The 17,188-nt window shown below is 36.7% G+C and overlaps 2 protein-coding genes across 2 annotated transcripts; both read left to right on the top strand.

The window, feature by feature from the left end:
* The first annotated feature begins 1,496 nt into the window (after window positions 1–1,496).
* ly97.3 (lymphocyte antigen 97, tandem duplicate 3) lies at window positions 1,497–4,042 on the top strand. Its single transcript, XM_052133411.1, has 4 exons — window positions 1,497–1,610; window positions 2,183–2,235; window positions 3,142–3,264; window positions 3,788–4,042. The coding sequence occupies exons 2-4, from the start codon at window positions 2,184–2,186 to the stop codon at window positions 3,895–3,897; spliced, it is 285 nt and encodes a 94-aa protein (XP_051989371.1). The 5' UTR covers window positions 1,497–1,610; window position 2,183; the 3' UTR covers window positions 3,898–4,042.
* Window positions 4,043–8,626: 4,584 nt separating this feature from the next.
* Window positions 8,627–10,717, top strand: LOC127649454 (cytotoxin 1b-like). Its single transcript, XM_052134547.1, has 4 exons — window positions 8,627–8,728; window positions 9,077–9,142; window positions 9,941–10,060; window positions 10,475–10,717. The coding sequence occupies exons 2-4, from the start codon at window positions 9,094–9,096 to the stop codon at window positions 10,585–10,587; spliced, it is 282 nt and encodes a 93-aa protein (XP_051990507.1). The 5' UTR covers window positions 8,627–8,728; window positions 9,077–9,093; the 3' UTR covers window positions 10,588–10,717.
* The last annotated feature ends 6,471 nt before the right edge of the window (window positions 10,718–17,188 follow it).

Below are 17,188 nucleotides of genomic sequence, written 5' to 3'. Positions count from 1 at the left end.
CCCCTATTGAAAACCCCCCTTTTGTAGTTTGATACAAATACATTGTATAATTATACTATAGTTTCACAGTTTTTTCTTTCTTGAATCAAAGGTGCCGGAACAAAATATCGGACCAATTTAACCTCTGCATAAGGGTGTATTTTTGTGTGTACTATCCCTTTAATTGGTTTACTGTAAATCAATCACCTGATCAGTACAGCTCCCTTAACTAGTTCAGCCTGGGCTTGCAAACCCCATGATACCATGATATGCTACAAGGAAGCAATAGACCTTATAACTCTTTGTTAACAATGTACAATAAGGTTCCATTTGTTAACATTAACATAATTTTACAGCATTTATTAATCTTGGTTTATGTGAACTTAAAGGAATAGTTCACCCAAAAATTTTAATTCTTTCATCATTTACTCACTCTCATGCTATCCTAGATATGAATACTCTCTTTCTTCAGCAGAACACAAACAAAGATTGTTAAACTAATATTTCAGCTTTGTTGGTCCTTTCAATGCATGTGAATGCTGGTCAGAAATCTGAAGTTCCAAAAAGCAGATAAAACCAGCATAAAAGTAACCCATAAGATCCCAGAGGTTAAATCCATACCTTCAAAAACTATATGATATGTGTGGGTAAGAAACAAAACAAGAATTATTTACTATAGAGCTCCACTTTCACTTTCACTTTTTCACTTTCAAGGTGAACTATCCCTTTAAATTACCATTAACCAAGATTAAAAAATTCTGTAAAAGTATTCATTGTTAGTTCATGTTAACTAATGTTATTAACTTGTATTTTGGGCTTGGTTGGAGTCATAAGGCCAGCATACTTTGTTTTTCTGCGTTCTGGATTAGATTGTACTTGGATGACCGCATTGCCTTTCAAAGTATACTCTTTTGACCACGAGCGAATACAAACGAGTTTGATGCATGCACACTACAACTGCTTTGTAAATGTCTTTTATTACAGTCAATGGAAGGTGCATACGCCCACGATGTGCATTAACGAGGACTGTCCGTGTGTGGTCAGCAACAAGGACAACCAAAGTATACTTTGGCCTTTTTGCTAAATTCAGTATGGCATGATTACATACTACTCTGACTCATGGCCTAGTCTTACTCATGGGACCCCCCAGAAACTTCTGACGCCTCCATCTCAGTCCGATGAAGAGACAACCACTGGCCCAACCTAAAGTTCAAAATACTCCAGCAAAGATTGCAACTTAGTACTGCTAGTTCTGCAATATCTTTATATGGCAGAAATAGTTACAGTAGTATAGTATGCATGGACTCAGTGAGGGAAAGGTTGTGTAATGGCCACAGGAAACTTACACATTCTACTTCCTTAACCCCATCTAAAGAGGCCAGCAGCTGAAAATGGCAGAAGTCTCTACATCAAAACACTACAATACACAAATGTACACAGATAAAGTTGGGAAGTACTGTTTAATGTTGCTGTGTCATAACCAATGATAGACCTTGGTCTGTTTGCAAAGAGAGAGAGAGAGAGAGAGAGAGAGAGAGAGATAAGAAACCTGTAGGAAAAAGGTGAGGTTTCATATAGACATAAAGAGCAGTACAGTTTCACTCATCAGACCACAGAACAGCAGTACAACGGTGAGTTTCACTGACAAATGTACAATTCTTTCTGGAAAGGGTCACATTTTATTTTGGGACTTTTTACACATTACGTTAAGGCGTGCACATTATCTACATGTAAATCAGATGTATGTACTTCATATGAGATAAGTTAAGATAAGATAGCACTTTATTGATCTGCTGGGAGATATTTTATGGCATGTGGTTAAATGTGGTGCTTCAGTCATATTAATTATGATAATACATCATTTCTGGTAAGTTATGATTTATACAAGTGCTTTTCTCCACAAGTATATCATAATCTTACTATATTGTTTTGTCTTGTTTACTGATAAAAATTATTAAACATCAATGGGTTAAAATAAATACATTAAATTCACCATGCATTCTCTGCAAACAAGTCTATTATCTCAATTTTGATTCTCAAGTAAATTATATATATATATATATTAGTTTTAAGGATGTTTAGTTGTTGTTTCTATGCAGTGTAAAATTTGCAGACTAGAATAAATATTAGTTATTTTCTTTATACTTAAATGTGAAATGTGTCCAATTAATTCAATAGTTGTGATGTTTGTTTTGTTTCACAGAATGATGAAGGTCCTCATATTGGCTATTGCTCTTGTGCTGGTGGTGACAGGCAGTGAGTTTGCATAGTGATTTCCTGTCATAAAACGGACTTCAGATTGTCTATGACGCAACCAACCCTGCTTGGCATACAGATCTGTGCTGAAAATAAAAAGCAGAATAAACAAAGAAACATTTCAGAAAGATTATGATGACTAATATTATTCTGAGTACAAATAACTATGCATTTAAAGGGATAGCGCACCCCAAAATTTAAATTCTCTCATCATTTACTCACCATACCATCCCAGATGTGTATGACTTCTTTTCTTCTGCTGAATAAAAACAACGATTTTTATAATAGTATGGCCCTCTGCATGTGATTGGGTACCAACATTTTGAAGCTCCAAAAAACACATAAAGGCAGCATTAAAGTAATCCATACAACTCCAGTGGTTAAATCCATGTCTTCTGAAGTGATATGATAGGTATGAGTGAGTCCTTTTCTACTATATATTCTCCTCTCTGCCCAGAAGGTGGCTATATGCACAATAATGTGAATCACCAATAACATAAAAAGAAGAATGTGAACGTGAAAGAGATTGATATGAGTTTGATAGAGATAGTTATAGTTCTCACCCACACCTATCATATCGCTTATGAAGACATAGATTTAACCACTGGAGTTGAATGGGTTACTTTTATGCTGCCTTTATGTGCTTTTGGAGCTTCAAAGTTTTGGTACCCATTCACTTGCATTGTATTGACCTACAGAGATTAGATATTCTTCTAAAAACCATAGTTTGTGTTCAGCAGAAGACAGAAAGTTATACACATCTGTGATGGCTTGAGGGTGAGTAATGATGAGAGAATTTTCCTTTTTTGGGTGAACTATTTCTTTAATAACATTATAAATAAGGTTGTGTGTGTGTGTGCACACACCAAAAATTGAGAATGTAACATAGGCCCCTGTGTGTTTAAGGTATGGCCCTGGATTGCAATTACTGTGTCCCAGCTAAAGCAGGAGGAGCCTGTGAGGTCACCGCAGTAACCTGCCCACCGGAGAAAGGCGCGTGTGCTGCTGCCAAGTTCCGCAGACATCCATGTGAGTGCGATGCCCAGAGTCCATAAGATGTATCATTAGTACTTTCAAGTACTTGTCGACTTTAAACTACAAATGGGTAGTTGACAAACTGGACTTTTTTCCAAGATCAAAATGTTAGCTTCAAAAGAATTAAATACAACTAATTTCAAGAACTGCATTTATGGATTTGGCAGACACTTTTATCCAAAGCAACTTACAGTGCAATTATTACAGGGACAATCCCCCCAGAGCAACCTGGAGTTAACTGCCTTGCTCAAGGACACAATGGTGGTGGCTGTGGGGTTAGAACCTGTGACCTTCTGATTAACAGCCCTGTGCTTTAGCCACTACGCCACCACCAAGAACTAGATCCCAGAAGTTTCACCATACAAGCACATAAATTCAGAAATGAATAGCTGAAGCATATAGATAATATTACATATGCTGTATCCTGAATATATCAAACATTAATGTTTCTATAAATGTTCATAGATTGAAAAATGGTTTGATAAATGTTCTGTTTTTTTTGTTTTTTTTTAAATAGACGGACATTACCAAAAGTGCATGGCCATGTCGGACTGTGAGATGGTGAAACAGAACGCTTACATCAACATCAAGTGCTGCCAGAAAGACTTCTGCAACACCTTTGATTGAGCTGTGCAAACAATGCCCTCTACCTGAATCATGTTACACATTAATTAAACAATTCTGTTTTGTTAGAGTTATAGTATTCCCAATTTACATTTTATTTGTGTTACATTTCTTTAACATTGCCTTAAATAAACAATGCATGCAAGCATTTTTATTGATGAAGTTATTTAATTTTCAATACAGTTATGAAAGTGTTAAATACATTCTCATTGACGACACAAAAAAGTCAAGTCATTTTTATTTGTATATTTGTAGAACACACATAATTTCAAAGCAGCTTTACAAAAAAACCTTTGGATCTTTGATATCAGGGCAAAAATTGTATTCTTGATAATAATTTTTGTATTGTTTTCCTTTAAAAATATCTAAAAATCGGAGTTTTTCAGAGAATGTATTTTTAACATGTGTATTTTGTCTTACTGTACTGGCAGAGTTTTATAGTCAAAACAAGTGAAAAAATCTACCAGTGCTGAAGAAGTAATCCAAAGTATTTAGATTACGTTACTGACCTTGAGTAATCTAAAGGAATATGTTACAAATTACATTTTACAGCATGTATTCTGTAATCGAGTAATCTAACGGAATATGAATATTTTACAGCATGTATTCTGTAATCTGTAGTGGAATACATTTCAAAAGTAACCCTCCCCACCCTGACAGTTGATTGCATAATTCCAATCCAGGGCCATTATTTCTGATTATTTCTATTTTATCAGTAAAAAAATTAATTAAGTCATTACTATTGTGATGCGACGGAATATCTGGTTCAGTCGATGCTTACTAACCAATTTAGCCACAGTACTAAATACACACCTATTATTGTTGTCGTTATTTTTCATTGAGTTTGCTATAACATGCTGATCTGGCAGCTTTGAGTGCCAGTCTGTAGCTACAGACACTATCCTTCCATGCACTGCGAAATACCTCTAATTTTGTATTCATCCACTTCCACTCCATTTTCTGAGCTGCTCTCTTGAAAACATCAGTGTGATCATTGTACCATGGTGCAGGGCATTTTTCTTTAATTATCTTTAATAGAAGGGGGGCGACACCATCAAGAGTGCTAGAGAAGACTGTATTTACATTTTCTGTTATTACATCAAGTTCTTCTAGACTTTTTGGCTTACTGAGTATGTGAGACAATTCTGAAAGATTATCAGTGAAGCTGTCTTTAATGGTCGAATAACAGTTCTACCTGAACGATAGCGTGGTGAAGATTGAGTGACATTAGCTGATCGCAGCAAACAAGAGACGAGGTAATGATCTGAGATGTCATCGCTCTGCTGCAGAATTGCTATATTATCAACATCCACTCCAGATGACAGAATGAAATCTAGCAAATGATTATGGTTGGTCCTGTCACATTTTGTCTGACTCTAAGAAAGTTGAGAATCGCAATTAATGCCAATCCCAAAGTGTAATTTTCGTTATCTATGTGAATGTTGAAATCACCAACAATTAAAACTCTATCTAAAGTAACTACAAGATCTGAAGATGACAAAAGTTGACAGATCATTTGTATTTATATCTGGTGTCATATTAGTTCAAAAGACTATGTGTCCTTGACATGATTCATTTCTTCCATTTGACATAATATATTTATGTCAAATTGATGATTTATGTAACAAGGTTATACTAGTTAGCTAACTTCTAGCTTGCAATAGCATACATTAGCATGATAAATGCTAAGTAGTAATTGTTCCTAGAGTAAAGCAACATATAGCATGATGTGTACCTTCCCTCAACCTAAGCAAAAACTCCACGCATCACCAGAATCACGTCTAAACCACAAAATAACAACATGAAACCTCCCATTAGCCTCCCCCTTTTCCCATCTTGCTCAAAAATGCATAAAATTACACTTTATTTAAAAATGTGTACTCTCCACGTCATGTCCATGAATCGCTTTGTCCATGTTGATTTAATGAGAATAACATTAACCAAAAGCAAAGAAGAGAAACACACATTAGTGTAGATCACAAGTAATATGATTTAGTAAATAATATGATTTGTTTCAGTGTGAAAAATGGCCCATTTTTCATGAACTGTCTCATCGATCAAATAAATTCCAACAAAAGCTTTAAGCAGATTCAGCACTCGCAGACAAACACATAATCAAATAAGCAATTTGTGATAGGTCAAAATAATTTTATATTACCAATATTATAAGGTTATGTATTTAGATAATTTACCAAAGGCATTAGCAATACAGCAATGTTTCAAAACGAACTAACTAACTAACTTAAAACTAGTTCAAGACAGCCCCAACAATTGCAGAAAAACAAGTCTTATGAGGAAAGACTGCCACCTGACACAACTTATTCAAAAATAAACTGATGGATTAGCTGAAAAAAGTGGGTTCAAGTGGTTCCACGCAACAGTGTTGAGTAGTTCCAACAAGCAACGGTTTAGTTGTATGAACTAAAGAAATTCAAGTTAATTGGCTTTGGGAGTACAGACTAACTATTTAGATTTGTTACGTAGTATTATTATTATGTTTGTTTTACTTCATAATGAAGCGTCAGCATTTATTCTTTCAGTCAACAATTGGCTAGCAACAGTTTGCGATGTCACGGTAAATGTATTGGGAAGAATGTCAACAAAGTACATTCTTACCACAAAAATAGCTCAATGGCAAAGCATTACAGAAGTGTTAGACGTTTGTCATCCTCAATCATTGCTCAAGCTGCACTCATCAACTTAACAAACATTAAATACTAACTATTCTCCCCTTCTATTCATCTTGCACACACACACACACACACACACACACACACACACACACACACACACACACACACACACACTCATGTTGTGTTTCCATGTTTTATGGGGACTTTCCATAGACATAATGGTTTTTATACTGTACAAACTTTATATTCTATCCCCTAAACCTAACCCTACCCCTAAACCTAACCCTCACAGAAAACTTTCTGCATTTTTACGCTTTCAAAAACATAATTTAGTATGATTTATAAGCTGTTTTCCTCATGGGGACCGACAAAATGTCCCCACAAGGTCAAAAATTTCGGGTTTTACTATCCTTATGGGGACATTTGGTCCCCACAAAGTGATAAATACACGCTCACACACACACACACACACACACACACACACACACACACACACACACACACAAAAACAAAACAAAAAATGACACTTAATTTCAACATTTGCTCTCCCTATACAGTTTCATTCAAAGCAATGCAAAGGAACTACAAATTAGTGCGGTTTCAGTTAATGCCAACAAAAATATTTATGTTGTCCCAATACAAATGGATAAAGTGCTGACAAGACTAAATTAAGTTAACGTAGTTATATGCATTTGTTGAGTAATATGTGCAAGGGAAGATTTAATAAAACTGACAATAGTATATATGTGAGTGTATATTTTTCTTGTCGGCCAGTTCAAAAAGCCACTAGGAAAGCAAAATTCAAACAGACGTCATTTAAAACTTTGTGCACGCTTGAAATTTGAACCCAAAATAAACAAACCAACAAACCACGACATGTAAGCGTACTCATGCTTTCTGTAACACATGAATTTCCAGCTCTGATTGTGAGCAGTTTTTACACATATTCAGACTGTAAATTATATAATATAATACAAGGTTACTATATCTGTATCATACAGTATATCTCACACTTTCATAATGAGTGATATTGGCCCCCGTCCCTTTTGCTCACTTCAGTTATAGTAATGTCTTCCATCACAATGCAGTCAGACTTAGTTTAGAGATGAAAGAGGTTGTGGTTTCCAGTTTGTCCATCAATAGCAGATTCCAGTCCACCCACAATAACGGGACGGTGTTCAGGGCATTCTCGTAATAAGATTGACGTAATCTGTCTGTCACTGCTGATGTGCTGTATCGTTGACTTCTCTGATAACCTTTTGCAATATTGATGAGGAGCTTCTGCCTAATGCAAGAGAATATCATGTTAGTACACCGATGTGCCATTGTGACCACCTTCCTAATATGCTGTTGGTCCTCCGCGTGCTGCTACACATATCCCACATTGCGTAACATATTCTGCATATACAGGTTGTACTTGTCAATACTGAAAGACAAGGAGATTACAGCACTGTGTAGTGTACAATGATGAATAATTACCTGGACATACATTGCTTTAAATTGTGAGGAAATTGAATTGGTTCCCATTCTAAGTCTAACCATCTGACAACTATTACAACAATACCACATATCTATTATTTATCTAATATATGTGTGGCAGGTTATTGTGATTGTTGGTTGTTCTATTTAGCATGTAGGGATTTACACAATGAACATGTGTATAATTGCATTTGAGAGTATAATCATTCAATAGCAAATTAATGCAAACTGTTTTGATCTGCAAGGCTTGCTCAATGCACTTTGTGCCAAAGCAATTAAAATGACTATAAATGAACAAATGACCTAATGTTCTTATAGCTATTCATATAGTTTGATGTTGTGCCAAAGCGATTGAGAAAAACTGTAAGCATCTGATGAAGATTACATTGTTTATCAAAACCTAATTTCTCAACTTACATTTGTCAATGTTAGAAACTAGTTCAGGGTGGTTTGTACTGTTGTAAAACAGGAAAAAAACAAGATCTTGCACAACCACATGGAACAATCAGTTCTCATCAACTGAAGCGGATGCCAGCAAACATTATTAAGCTATATGTTTATTTGGCCTTGTTTTAACACACAAAGAACACTTTCAAAATACCTTGGGATTTCCTGAATTACTGCAAATGATTCAGTTCAGATTACATTACAAGTATATAAGAGACAGACATAATGTGGGTGTCTATGAACTAGTTTGAGCTCAACACTGCTTCGCGTGAAAGGTACATTTTTATATTACATAAAGCAACACTCTTAAATTACATTAAATGTTTACAGTGTTTGTTTTGTGCAGGTTTCACCTAGATTCAGTTCAGTTCTGATTTATGGTCTGATTCTGAACTTAATCAGTTACATTCGGTTCGGATCTATTTAGCAAAGACCTTTTAATAGACGCACTGTAACATAGACATACATTGACACATATTGAAAAAGCACTGAAAATAGACAGTTAAGGGTGGCATAAGTCCATTTGGTATATTGTCTGCCACACGCATGGATTATTAATGGATTCTTTAAATTACACCGCACTATTATTATATTTGATTGTTTATTGTTCTTCATGTTTTCAGCTCTATTCAACAGAATAATGAAGATCTTGCTGGTGGCTCTTGTTCTTGCCCTGGTGTTGGCAGATGGTAAGTTTGGAGCTTTGGGTTTCAACTTTAAAGCCAATCTGTTCTTTCTGAGAGGCTGGCAGTGAAGCCCGAACTGGCAGTCTGTCTGTTTTATTTCCACAGATGAGAACTTGAGCGTTTCATTATACTGGGAATATTCTGGGTTCAAAGTCAAGTTCAGTTGACAGCATTTCAGCTCAAATGATACATAAGTTTTAGCAGAAGAATTAATGTACGTGCTTTTCCAATGATATGTTTCAAATTTCTCCAACAATTGGCCCCATTTACTTCCATTGTAAGTGTCTCACTGTAACCTTGATTTTTGCACAAGCCCCAGTAAAATTTGACAGATAAATCATAAGAGTGAATCGTATACAGATCTATGAAATGTGGTTACCTATTCAAAACATGAGACTGATTGTGACGTCTGTTGAAGTGAAAGTTGCAATTTATTGTAAATTCATCTGTAAAATTACAAGTGAAACCAGGCTATAGTTACATTAATGCTATACAATAGTTCTTAAAAAAGACAAAATGCTACTCCGAGGTCACCAGAATTGAATGCTTTGGTTCTACTTTTGTAAAGACACTCCCATACCACCCCAGAAAAAAAGGGTACACTTTTTCAATTCAAGCATCCATTAAAAGATGCATAATCACGTTACATTTATAATCAGTAATATAGGAATCTGTCAAAAGAATTTTGCAATAGTCAGCTTTATTGTTTGTTACCTGAGGGGTTTGAAATAGTTGAAATAGACAACAGCGCTGATTTAAAGATTCATATGTTTGGTATAATACATTGGCTTTGTGTTGCAGGATCTGCCTTGAAATGCAACCACTGTGTTCCTCTGTCTGGAACTCGTTGCACTCCATCGCAAGAGACCTGCGGCTTTGGAAAAGATGCCTGTATATCTGCCAGGTTTATGTTCTCACCCTGTGAGTTTCTTTCTTCCTATCACATCAGTCTACTAGAGCTGACAAAAATGTCTGAAATAAGAAATTACAAAAATAAGAAATGTTCTTTAATGGTTCTTTGCACTATTTTGGGTTCAGTAAAGATCCCTCTAGAACTGAACCCATAGGAAAGCTTGTCCTATGATGTCATGGGAAGGAACTTCAAATGTTCTCCTATGACATCATACACACTTAAAAATGTTCTCTGAAGTCTGTACTGAAGTTAGAGCACATTTACAGTAATATGGATTGTAGAAGCCAGCTGTACATGATTCTTGGTAATATATTATATGCAGATAAATTCTCTAGATGTGTGAATAGATACATTTGGAGCTTTTATAATATGTCTAGCTGAACAAGGATCTCAAGTATGTTTTTATTCTTTTGTTCAAACAGTCACTGGCTTTCGGAGATGCAGCAGTACGGCCGAGTGTCTGATTCTTCAGAGCAACACTGCCATAAAAACCAAATGCTGCCATACGGACCTCTGCAATAATGTTGTCATTTAGATCCAGTTCTCTTAATAAAGCAAACAATGAGGGAGAAATATATTGTTTACTGTAACAGAGATGTTTAAGACTTTCTCGTTCTTGTTTAATATAGATTTTGTCAAACAATAAATCACGGTCCACAATGTGAGTTATAGATATTTGTGATTCATTTCAGCATTTGCTGCAATCGTTGAATGAATGAAGGTTATATAATAATTGCCAAATATATCGGCAAATTGCTACTTCATAACAATATTTCCCAAATGTGACAAATTAACCACAAAGTTAAGCATTTCCATACCCATCCTAAATGATTATGTCTAACTGGAGCAACGAGTCATTTTATAAATAAATGCACTTAAAAAAAACTTTTTATGTTGTTCTGCATTGCACATCACACCTTACACCTAATTTTAAATGATATGACAGACACTATTTAACCCTCAGTTGCATAGAAATTTCAGCAAACACTTTTACATATTCAAGTCTTTGGAGACCCAGCACATATAGTCAAATCAGGACAAATCTAGAACAGGACGAACTGGATGTCAAACATAACCTACACATAAAATACACATAAGCTACACATAATCTACACATGTGTATTTTCTCAGGAACTGAATATGAATAGATGCACAACTTACATAATTTCAGTAGTACCCCCAAATGACTGCAGTCATATCATACATGTGTTTTACTTGCTACAGCTCTGGATAAAATCAAGAGACCACAGCATTCACTTGATCTGGATTTACTAGGTACAGCAGGTGTGTGAGTAAAATTACATTTTTGTTTAATTCTATAAAGTACTGACAATGTTTTTACCAATGTCCAAATAGAAATATTGTCATTTAGAGCATTTATTTGCAGAAAATGATAACTGGTCAAAAGAACATTTTTCGATAATAATGTTTTAACTTAGGAAGATTTCAGGAATCAATATTTGGTGGAATAACCCTGATTTTCAACCACGGCTTTCATGTGTTTTGGCTTGCTCTCCACCAGTCTTTCACATTGCTGTTGGGTGACTTTATGCCAATCCTTTTGCAAAACTTTAAGCAGCTCGGCTTTGTTTGATGGCTTGTGGGCATCCATCTTCCTCTTGATCACATTCCAGAGGTTTTCAGTGGCAGGTCTGGAGATTGGGCTGGCCATGACAGGCTCTTGATCCGATGGTCCTCCATCCACACCTTGATTGACCTGGCTGTGTGGCATGGAGCATTATCCTGCTGGAAAAAAACAATCCTCAGAGTTGGGGAACATTGTCAGAGCGGAAGGAAGCCTGTTTTCTTACAGGATAACCTTGTACTTAATTCATTTTATTTTACACTATTTATAAGAGAATACTAAAGAGGTGTGGGCACAACTCCAAATTATGGATGAGGTACAGGGGGTGAAATGAGGTTCCGGGCCTGAGGAATACCTCTAATATTACCCACAATACCTTGTTTGATGGAAGAGGAGTTCACAAATGTCATACGTGAATAAGCACAAACATGATGGTGAGGCCGACAGCGCTCATCATGTTTTATAACATTAAATCAACATTAAACTTTACATAAATTTGGTTGAACACTGTAAACAGAAACTACTTTGTTCTCGCTGTCGATGAAGACACTGATCGGTTCATTAAATTGTGAACAGTCAAGCGCCTTTTATTAACAGTTATCAGAAAAGAGTGATTCATTATCCTCATCTTATCATTATGCATTCTTTTATGTTCATCTACTGTTTATTGTGGATGCTCTTTTGTGTTCTTAAAGGATTAGTCCACACAAAAATAAACATTCAGTCATTGTTTACTCTCCCATGTTGTTATAATCATATATGACTTTCTTTATTTTTCTTAACACAAAGGGAGAAATTGTGAAACAATTTTATGCTCAGTGATGTCATACAATGTCAGTTTATGGTGAGTAACACTTTGAGCTTTAAAAGATTACAGGAGTATAATTCAGAAGTCTAATGAATAATTCCATGAGACCAGGGCTGTATTAGCGCATGGGTTTTCCAGGGCCCATGGCAGCGGGATGGGGTGGGGTCTGAACTCACAGGGAGGGCCCCAGTCAACGCATCCTACACTGTATTCTCCCCCGTTGACATTCTCAGAAAGGCACGCATGAAGACGCTAATGTAAACCTGTCTTTAACATAATGGTGATTGAGCACAAATTTCCCCCCCCGCTATGACAACTGACAGGGACCCAGTGAAACGTTAAGCCACGGGGCCCCAGAGCACCTTAATATGGCCCTGCATGAGACATATGATAGTTATGGAAGCATCCAATAAAGTTGTGAGAAACAAACCTGAAATCTTATGTATTATTTTGTGAAAATTTTTACCAACCTTTGATGTCTTGTGCGTGTTCATGATAGGGCACGAGAGTAAAAGTTGATGCAGCCCCCTGCCAACATGGAGCATTCAAGGGAAAAGTCCTTTTTTATCTAAAACCTGGTCTGCCACCTTAACAGTGACAATAAAACACAACATAGCTGCACACAAACCAGTGAAGGGAACTGTCAAAACATGTCTGAAGAGTTTGTAGTTGTAGAATTGATGCATTTCTATGCCCAGCCTTGTTTCTCAGAAAAAATCTTTATGGAAAACCGTGAACATCATATCAATTAAAAACTCCTTTATTGTATCACTGAAATACATCAGAGGTCCGATTCTCTTTTAAGGGAATGTTGTAATGATGTAAACAGTGTGACGTTGCTAAAGAAAAGAAAAAACTAAATAAAATTATCCAACAATGTAAAAGTGTTCTCTTTCTGACTGTACGTTAAGGTTAAGATTTTACATTTATGCATTTGGCAGACGCTTTTATCCAAAGCAACTTACAGTGCACTTAATACAGGGACAATCCCCCCAGAGCAACCTGAAGTTGAGTGTCTTGCTCAAGGACACAATGGTGGTGGCTGTGGGGATCGAACCAGTGACCTTCTGATTACCAGTTATCTGCTGTAGCCCACTACGCCACCACCACTCATGTTATCCATGTAACATTTAATCTTCAACACACTGTGAACATCACACATTGAAAAGAGATAAAGATAGTAAAAGACAAAATAAGAGAAAGATAAATATTGAAGTCCTTTTTTTTTTACTATAAATCTCCACTTTCAAACAGCCCTTCTACGCACTCTTCTCTCTTAAGAGTTCTTTTATTTTTGGCAATTCTCATTCTTTGTGCACACCCACACCTATCATATCGCTTCAGAAGACATGGATTTAACCACTGGAGTCTTATTGATTACTTTTATGCTGCCTTTATATGCTTTTTTGAGCTTCAAAATTTTGGACTCTGTTGACTTGTATAGACCAACAGAGCTGAGATATTCTTTTAAAAATATTTGTGTTCAGCAGATGCACGTGCCGCTTGTGAAGTACTCGTCTGCACACACCCTCCACCAAGAGTATTATAACAGTAAGCCACACGTAAAAGTACCATGACATTGTAAAAATGCCACCTCGCTGGCCCAATGGCAGAATCCAGCGAAGTGGTAAAGGTATCTGCCCGTTTGTCTATTTCTTGTGTGTGTGGCTGAAGTGTCATAACTATAACTCAGATAGTTAAGACCGAATCTGACTCCATTAATAATTTAATCTGACTCCAATTATATTAGACTTCGAATTTAGATTGAGATTCCAATCATTACTGATCATCAATTGAGATCATATCTAGATCTGGATACTTGATTATTCTAGTTAATTCTATACTTTTACATTGCACTCGTTTATTTGGATTCCTGTTAGTAAAGGTACTGAAGGAAACGAATTTCAGAATAAGTCAGAATTGAATCAAGTTTAACAATTTATTAGTCAGGTAAATATTTATCGAAGCAATCATATAATTAACCAATTCAGAAATAATCAATACAAAACACCTAACACTCAAATGCATTGAAATAATTCACATTTTTAATTGATTTTCTCCCCTTTTTCTCCCCAATTTGCAATGGCCAATTCCCAATGCGCTCTAAGTCCTCGTGGTGGCGTAGTGAGTCACCTTAATCTGGGTGGCGGAGGACGAATCTCGGTTGCCTCTGCATCTGAGACCGTCAATCCATGCATCTTATCACGTGGCTTGTTGAGCACATTGCCGCGGAGACCTAGCACGTGTGGAGGCCTCACACTATTATCTGTGGCATCCATGCACAACTCACCACACACCCACCGAGGCTGCCAGCCCTCACGGCCAGACTGTGTAACAGCTTCTTCCCCCAAGCCATCAGACTCCTCAATACTCAGAGACTGGTTTGACACACACACACACTTGTCCTGAGTTGCACTTTAATTACTGTCACTTTATAACTGTCTGCTACCCCAATAACTGCTATGTGCATAGAACATTATCTCATAGTATGTTATGTTTACATTTTTAGAAACTGTCATCTTTTTGCACTACTGAGTACTGGTCGGCGCTGCACTGTCTATTGTCCTGTTCATTGTCAGAAATTTGTTGTACTGTCCCGTACTTTTTGCACATGTTTGCAAATGCACTTTATATAGGTATATATAGGTATTTTATATAGGTATTTTATTTCGTTGTGTAGTCTCATGTGGTCCTGTGTTGGTCCTTTGTTGTTTTTATGTAGCACCATGGTCCTGGAGGAACGTTGTCTCGTTTTGCTGTGTACTGTACTAACTGTATATAGTTGAAACGACAATAAAAACCACTTGACTTGACTTGACTTGAGAGCGAGAGCGAAAACCACATTATAGCGACCACAAGGAGGTTACCGAATGTGACTCTAACCCTTCCTACCAACTGGGCCAATTTGGTTGCCTAGGACACCTGGCTGGAGTCTCTCAGCACGTCCTGAATTCGAACTCGCAACTCCAGGGGTGGCGGTCAGCGTCTTTACTCACTGAGCTACCCAGGCCCCCAAAGATGAATCTTAAGAGTAACAGATGCATTCCTGACTTCAGCAAAGTACGTAGTTTGAAACTATGTGGATTTCTGGCTACAGAAAATTCCACTGATCAGTGTGCTAAGTTGCTTTAAATACTCAAACCAGAGAAAACATGAACAAAAGGTACTTGGGAGTGGTTAAGTTTTGAAGTCCTGGGGTCATTCCTTATCTGCATACAGGAGGTAATTTAGATGGAGGAGGTGCACCCCAAAGCAGTGGTCAGAATTTCTCTTAAACATTCTTAAAACTGTGTAACCAGATATTATTCTGCTGTGGGGATGAGCCCATAGTACCAGTCGTACTGAGATCTTTTAAATGATACTAAACATGTATAGTCAGTTTCATTGTGTACATGTAATAAGATACAGGATTCAATTGAGTTTTAGGTGACTCTGAGCTGACAGGGACAGGAGGTGAGAAGGAAATAACAAGGTAATTCTTGCTCAGTTGTTTATGAGATGGCGAGCTTCTGTGCTGATTCTCTCAGAGATTATATATTTGCTCTTTGCCCCCCTAGGGAATTTTGTCCGTGTTTATCGGATATATCAGTAACATGGTATTACCATCTGACACCATCACTTTATCATGATAACACCACAGTTGGCTTCTTTGAAAGGGCAGCTGGCAATATTATGTTTTGTTGTGCTACTTTTGAAAAGCTTCTGTTTTCTAAAATGCAAACATTAAATACAAATTTTAGATGACTAATTTTAATGTTTCAGATGTATAAATAATATGGAGCAAGCTACCTTTGCCACAAAGCTTGTAGTGTAAAAAAGTTTATCTTTCAGCTTTTCAGTTTTATTTAAGCTATTTTTTGTATAGTAGTTGGTAGCTTAGCTAGCCACATGTAGCTTGTGCAGTTCTGAATGGATCCTATAACAGGTCCCACTTTCTTATATCTTTAATCATCGTTTCCATTAAGCTCTTGTCATTTCAGGTTTTACAGGTTTAAAACCAAGTGAGTTGTTCATTTTGGTTAGATAAAACCCTTCCTACTCTTTCTCGAGTTTGTCTGCCTTATAATACTCTTATTGTTTCACTTGTTCTGCTTGGTGCTTCCAAAAGTTATCTTTGTCCCTCTTTATACATAGTATACTTAGTAGCCTCTGCATATAGTCGCTAAGCTTCTGCCTTGAACTATGAAAAACTGTCAAATCAAGGGGCCTGATTAGCTCAGCCAGTATTGATGCTGACTACCACCACTGGAGTCACGTGTTTGAATCCAGGGTGTGCTGAGTGACTCCAGCCAGGCCTAATAAGCAACCAAATTGGCCCTAGGGAGGGTAGAGTCACTCGCTCTAATTGGGGAGCGTGGTAAGTTGTGCATGGATCACGGAGAGTCGCATGAGCCTCTACATGCTGTGAATTTCTGCGGTGTCATGCACAATGAGCCATGTGATAAGATGCATGGATTGTCTCAGAAGTGGAGGCAACTTGGATTGAGGTGAGTGACCGCACCACCATGAGGACCTACTAAGTAGTTGGAATTGGGTATTCCAAATTGGGAGAAAAGGGGATTTAAAAATAAAAACGGTAAAAGATAATTAAGATAATTTTACATTGAACCACATATACATACAGTATTTACAAATAAATATCCATAAAAGAATGTTCCCGATTCAAAACAAGATAATCTCAATCAACAGCATTTGTGGCATTTTGATTCGTCCCTCATTTATTAAAAACATTAAAAACAATTG

The sequence above is a fragment of the Xyrauchen texanus genome, chromosome 9 (genome assembly GCF_025860055.1).
Source record: "Xyrauchen texanus isolate HMW12.3.18 chromosome 9, RBS_HiC_50CHRs, whole genome shotgun sequence".
NCBI classification, from domain to species: Eukaryota; Metazoa; Chordata; class Actinopteri; order Cypriniformes; family Catostomidae; genus Xyrauchen; species Xyrauchen texanus.
This window is presented reverse-complemented; position numbering and strand designations above follow the sequence as displayed.

Coding starts and splice junctions, on each gene's coding strand:
- ly97.3 (XM_052133411.1), top strand. CDS start 2,184: ATGATGAAGGTCCTCATATTGGCTATTGCTCTTGTGCTGGTGGTGACA. Junction 2,236..3,141: donor TGTGCTGGTGGTGACAGGCA/GTGAGTTTGCAT, acceptor TGTGTGTTTAAG/GTATGGCCCTGGATTGCAAT. Junction 3,265..3,787: donor CAAGTTCCGCAGACATCCAT/GTGAGTGCGATG, acceptor TTTTTTAAATAG/ACGGACATTACCAAAAGTGC.
- LOC127649454 (XM_052134547.1), top strand. CDS start 9,094: ATGAAGATCTTGCTGGTGGCTCTTGTTCTTGCCCTGGTGTTGGCAGAT. Junction 9,143..9,940: donor TGCCCTGGTGTTGGCAGATG/GTAAGTTTGGAG, acceptor TTTGTGTTGCAG/GATCTGCCTTGAAATGCAAC. Junction 10,061..10,474: donor CAGGTTTATGTTCTCACCCT/GTGAGTTTCTTT, acceptor TTGTTCAAACAG/TCACTGGCTTTCGGAGATGC.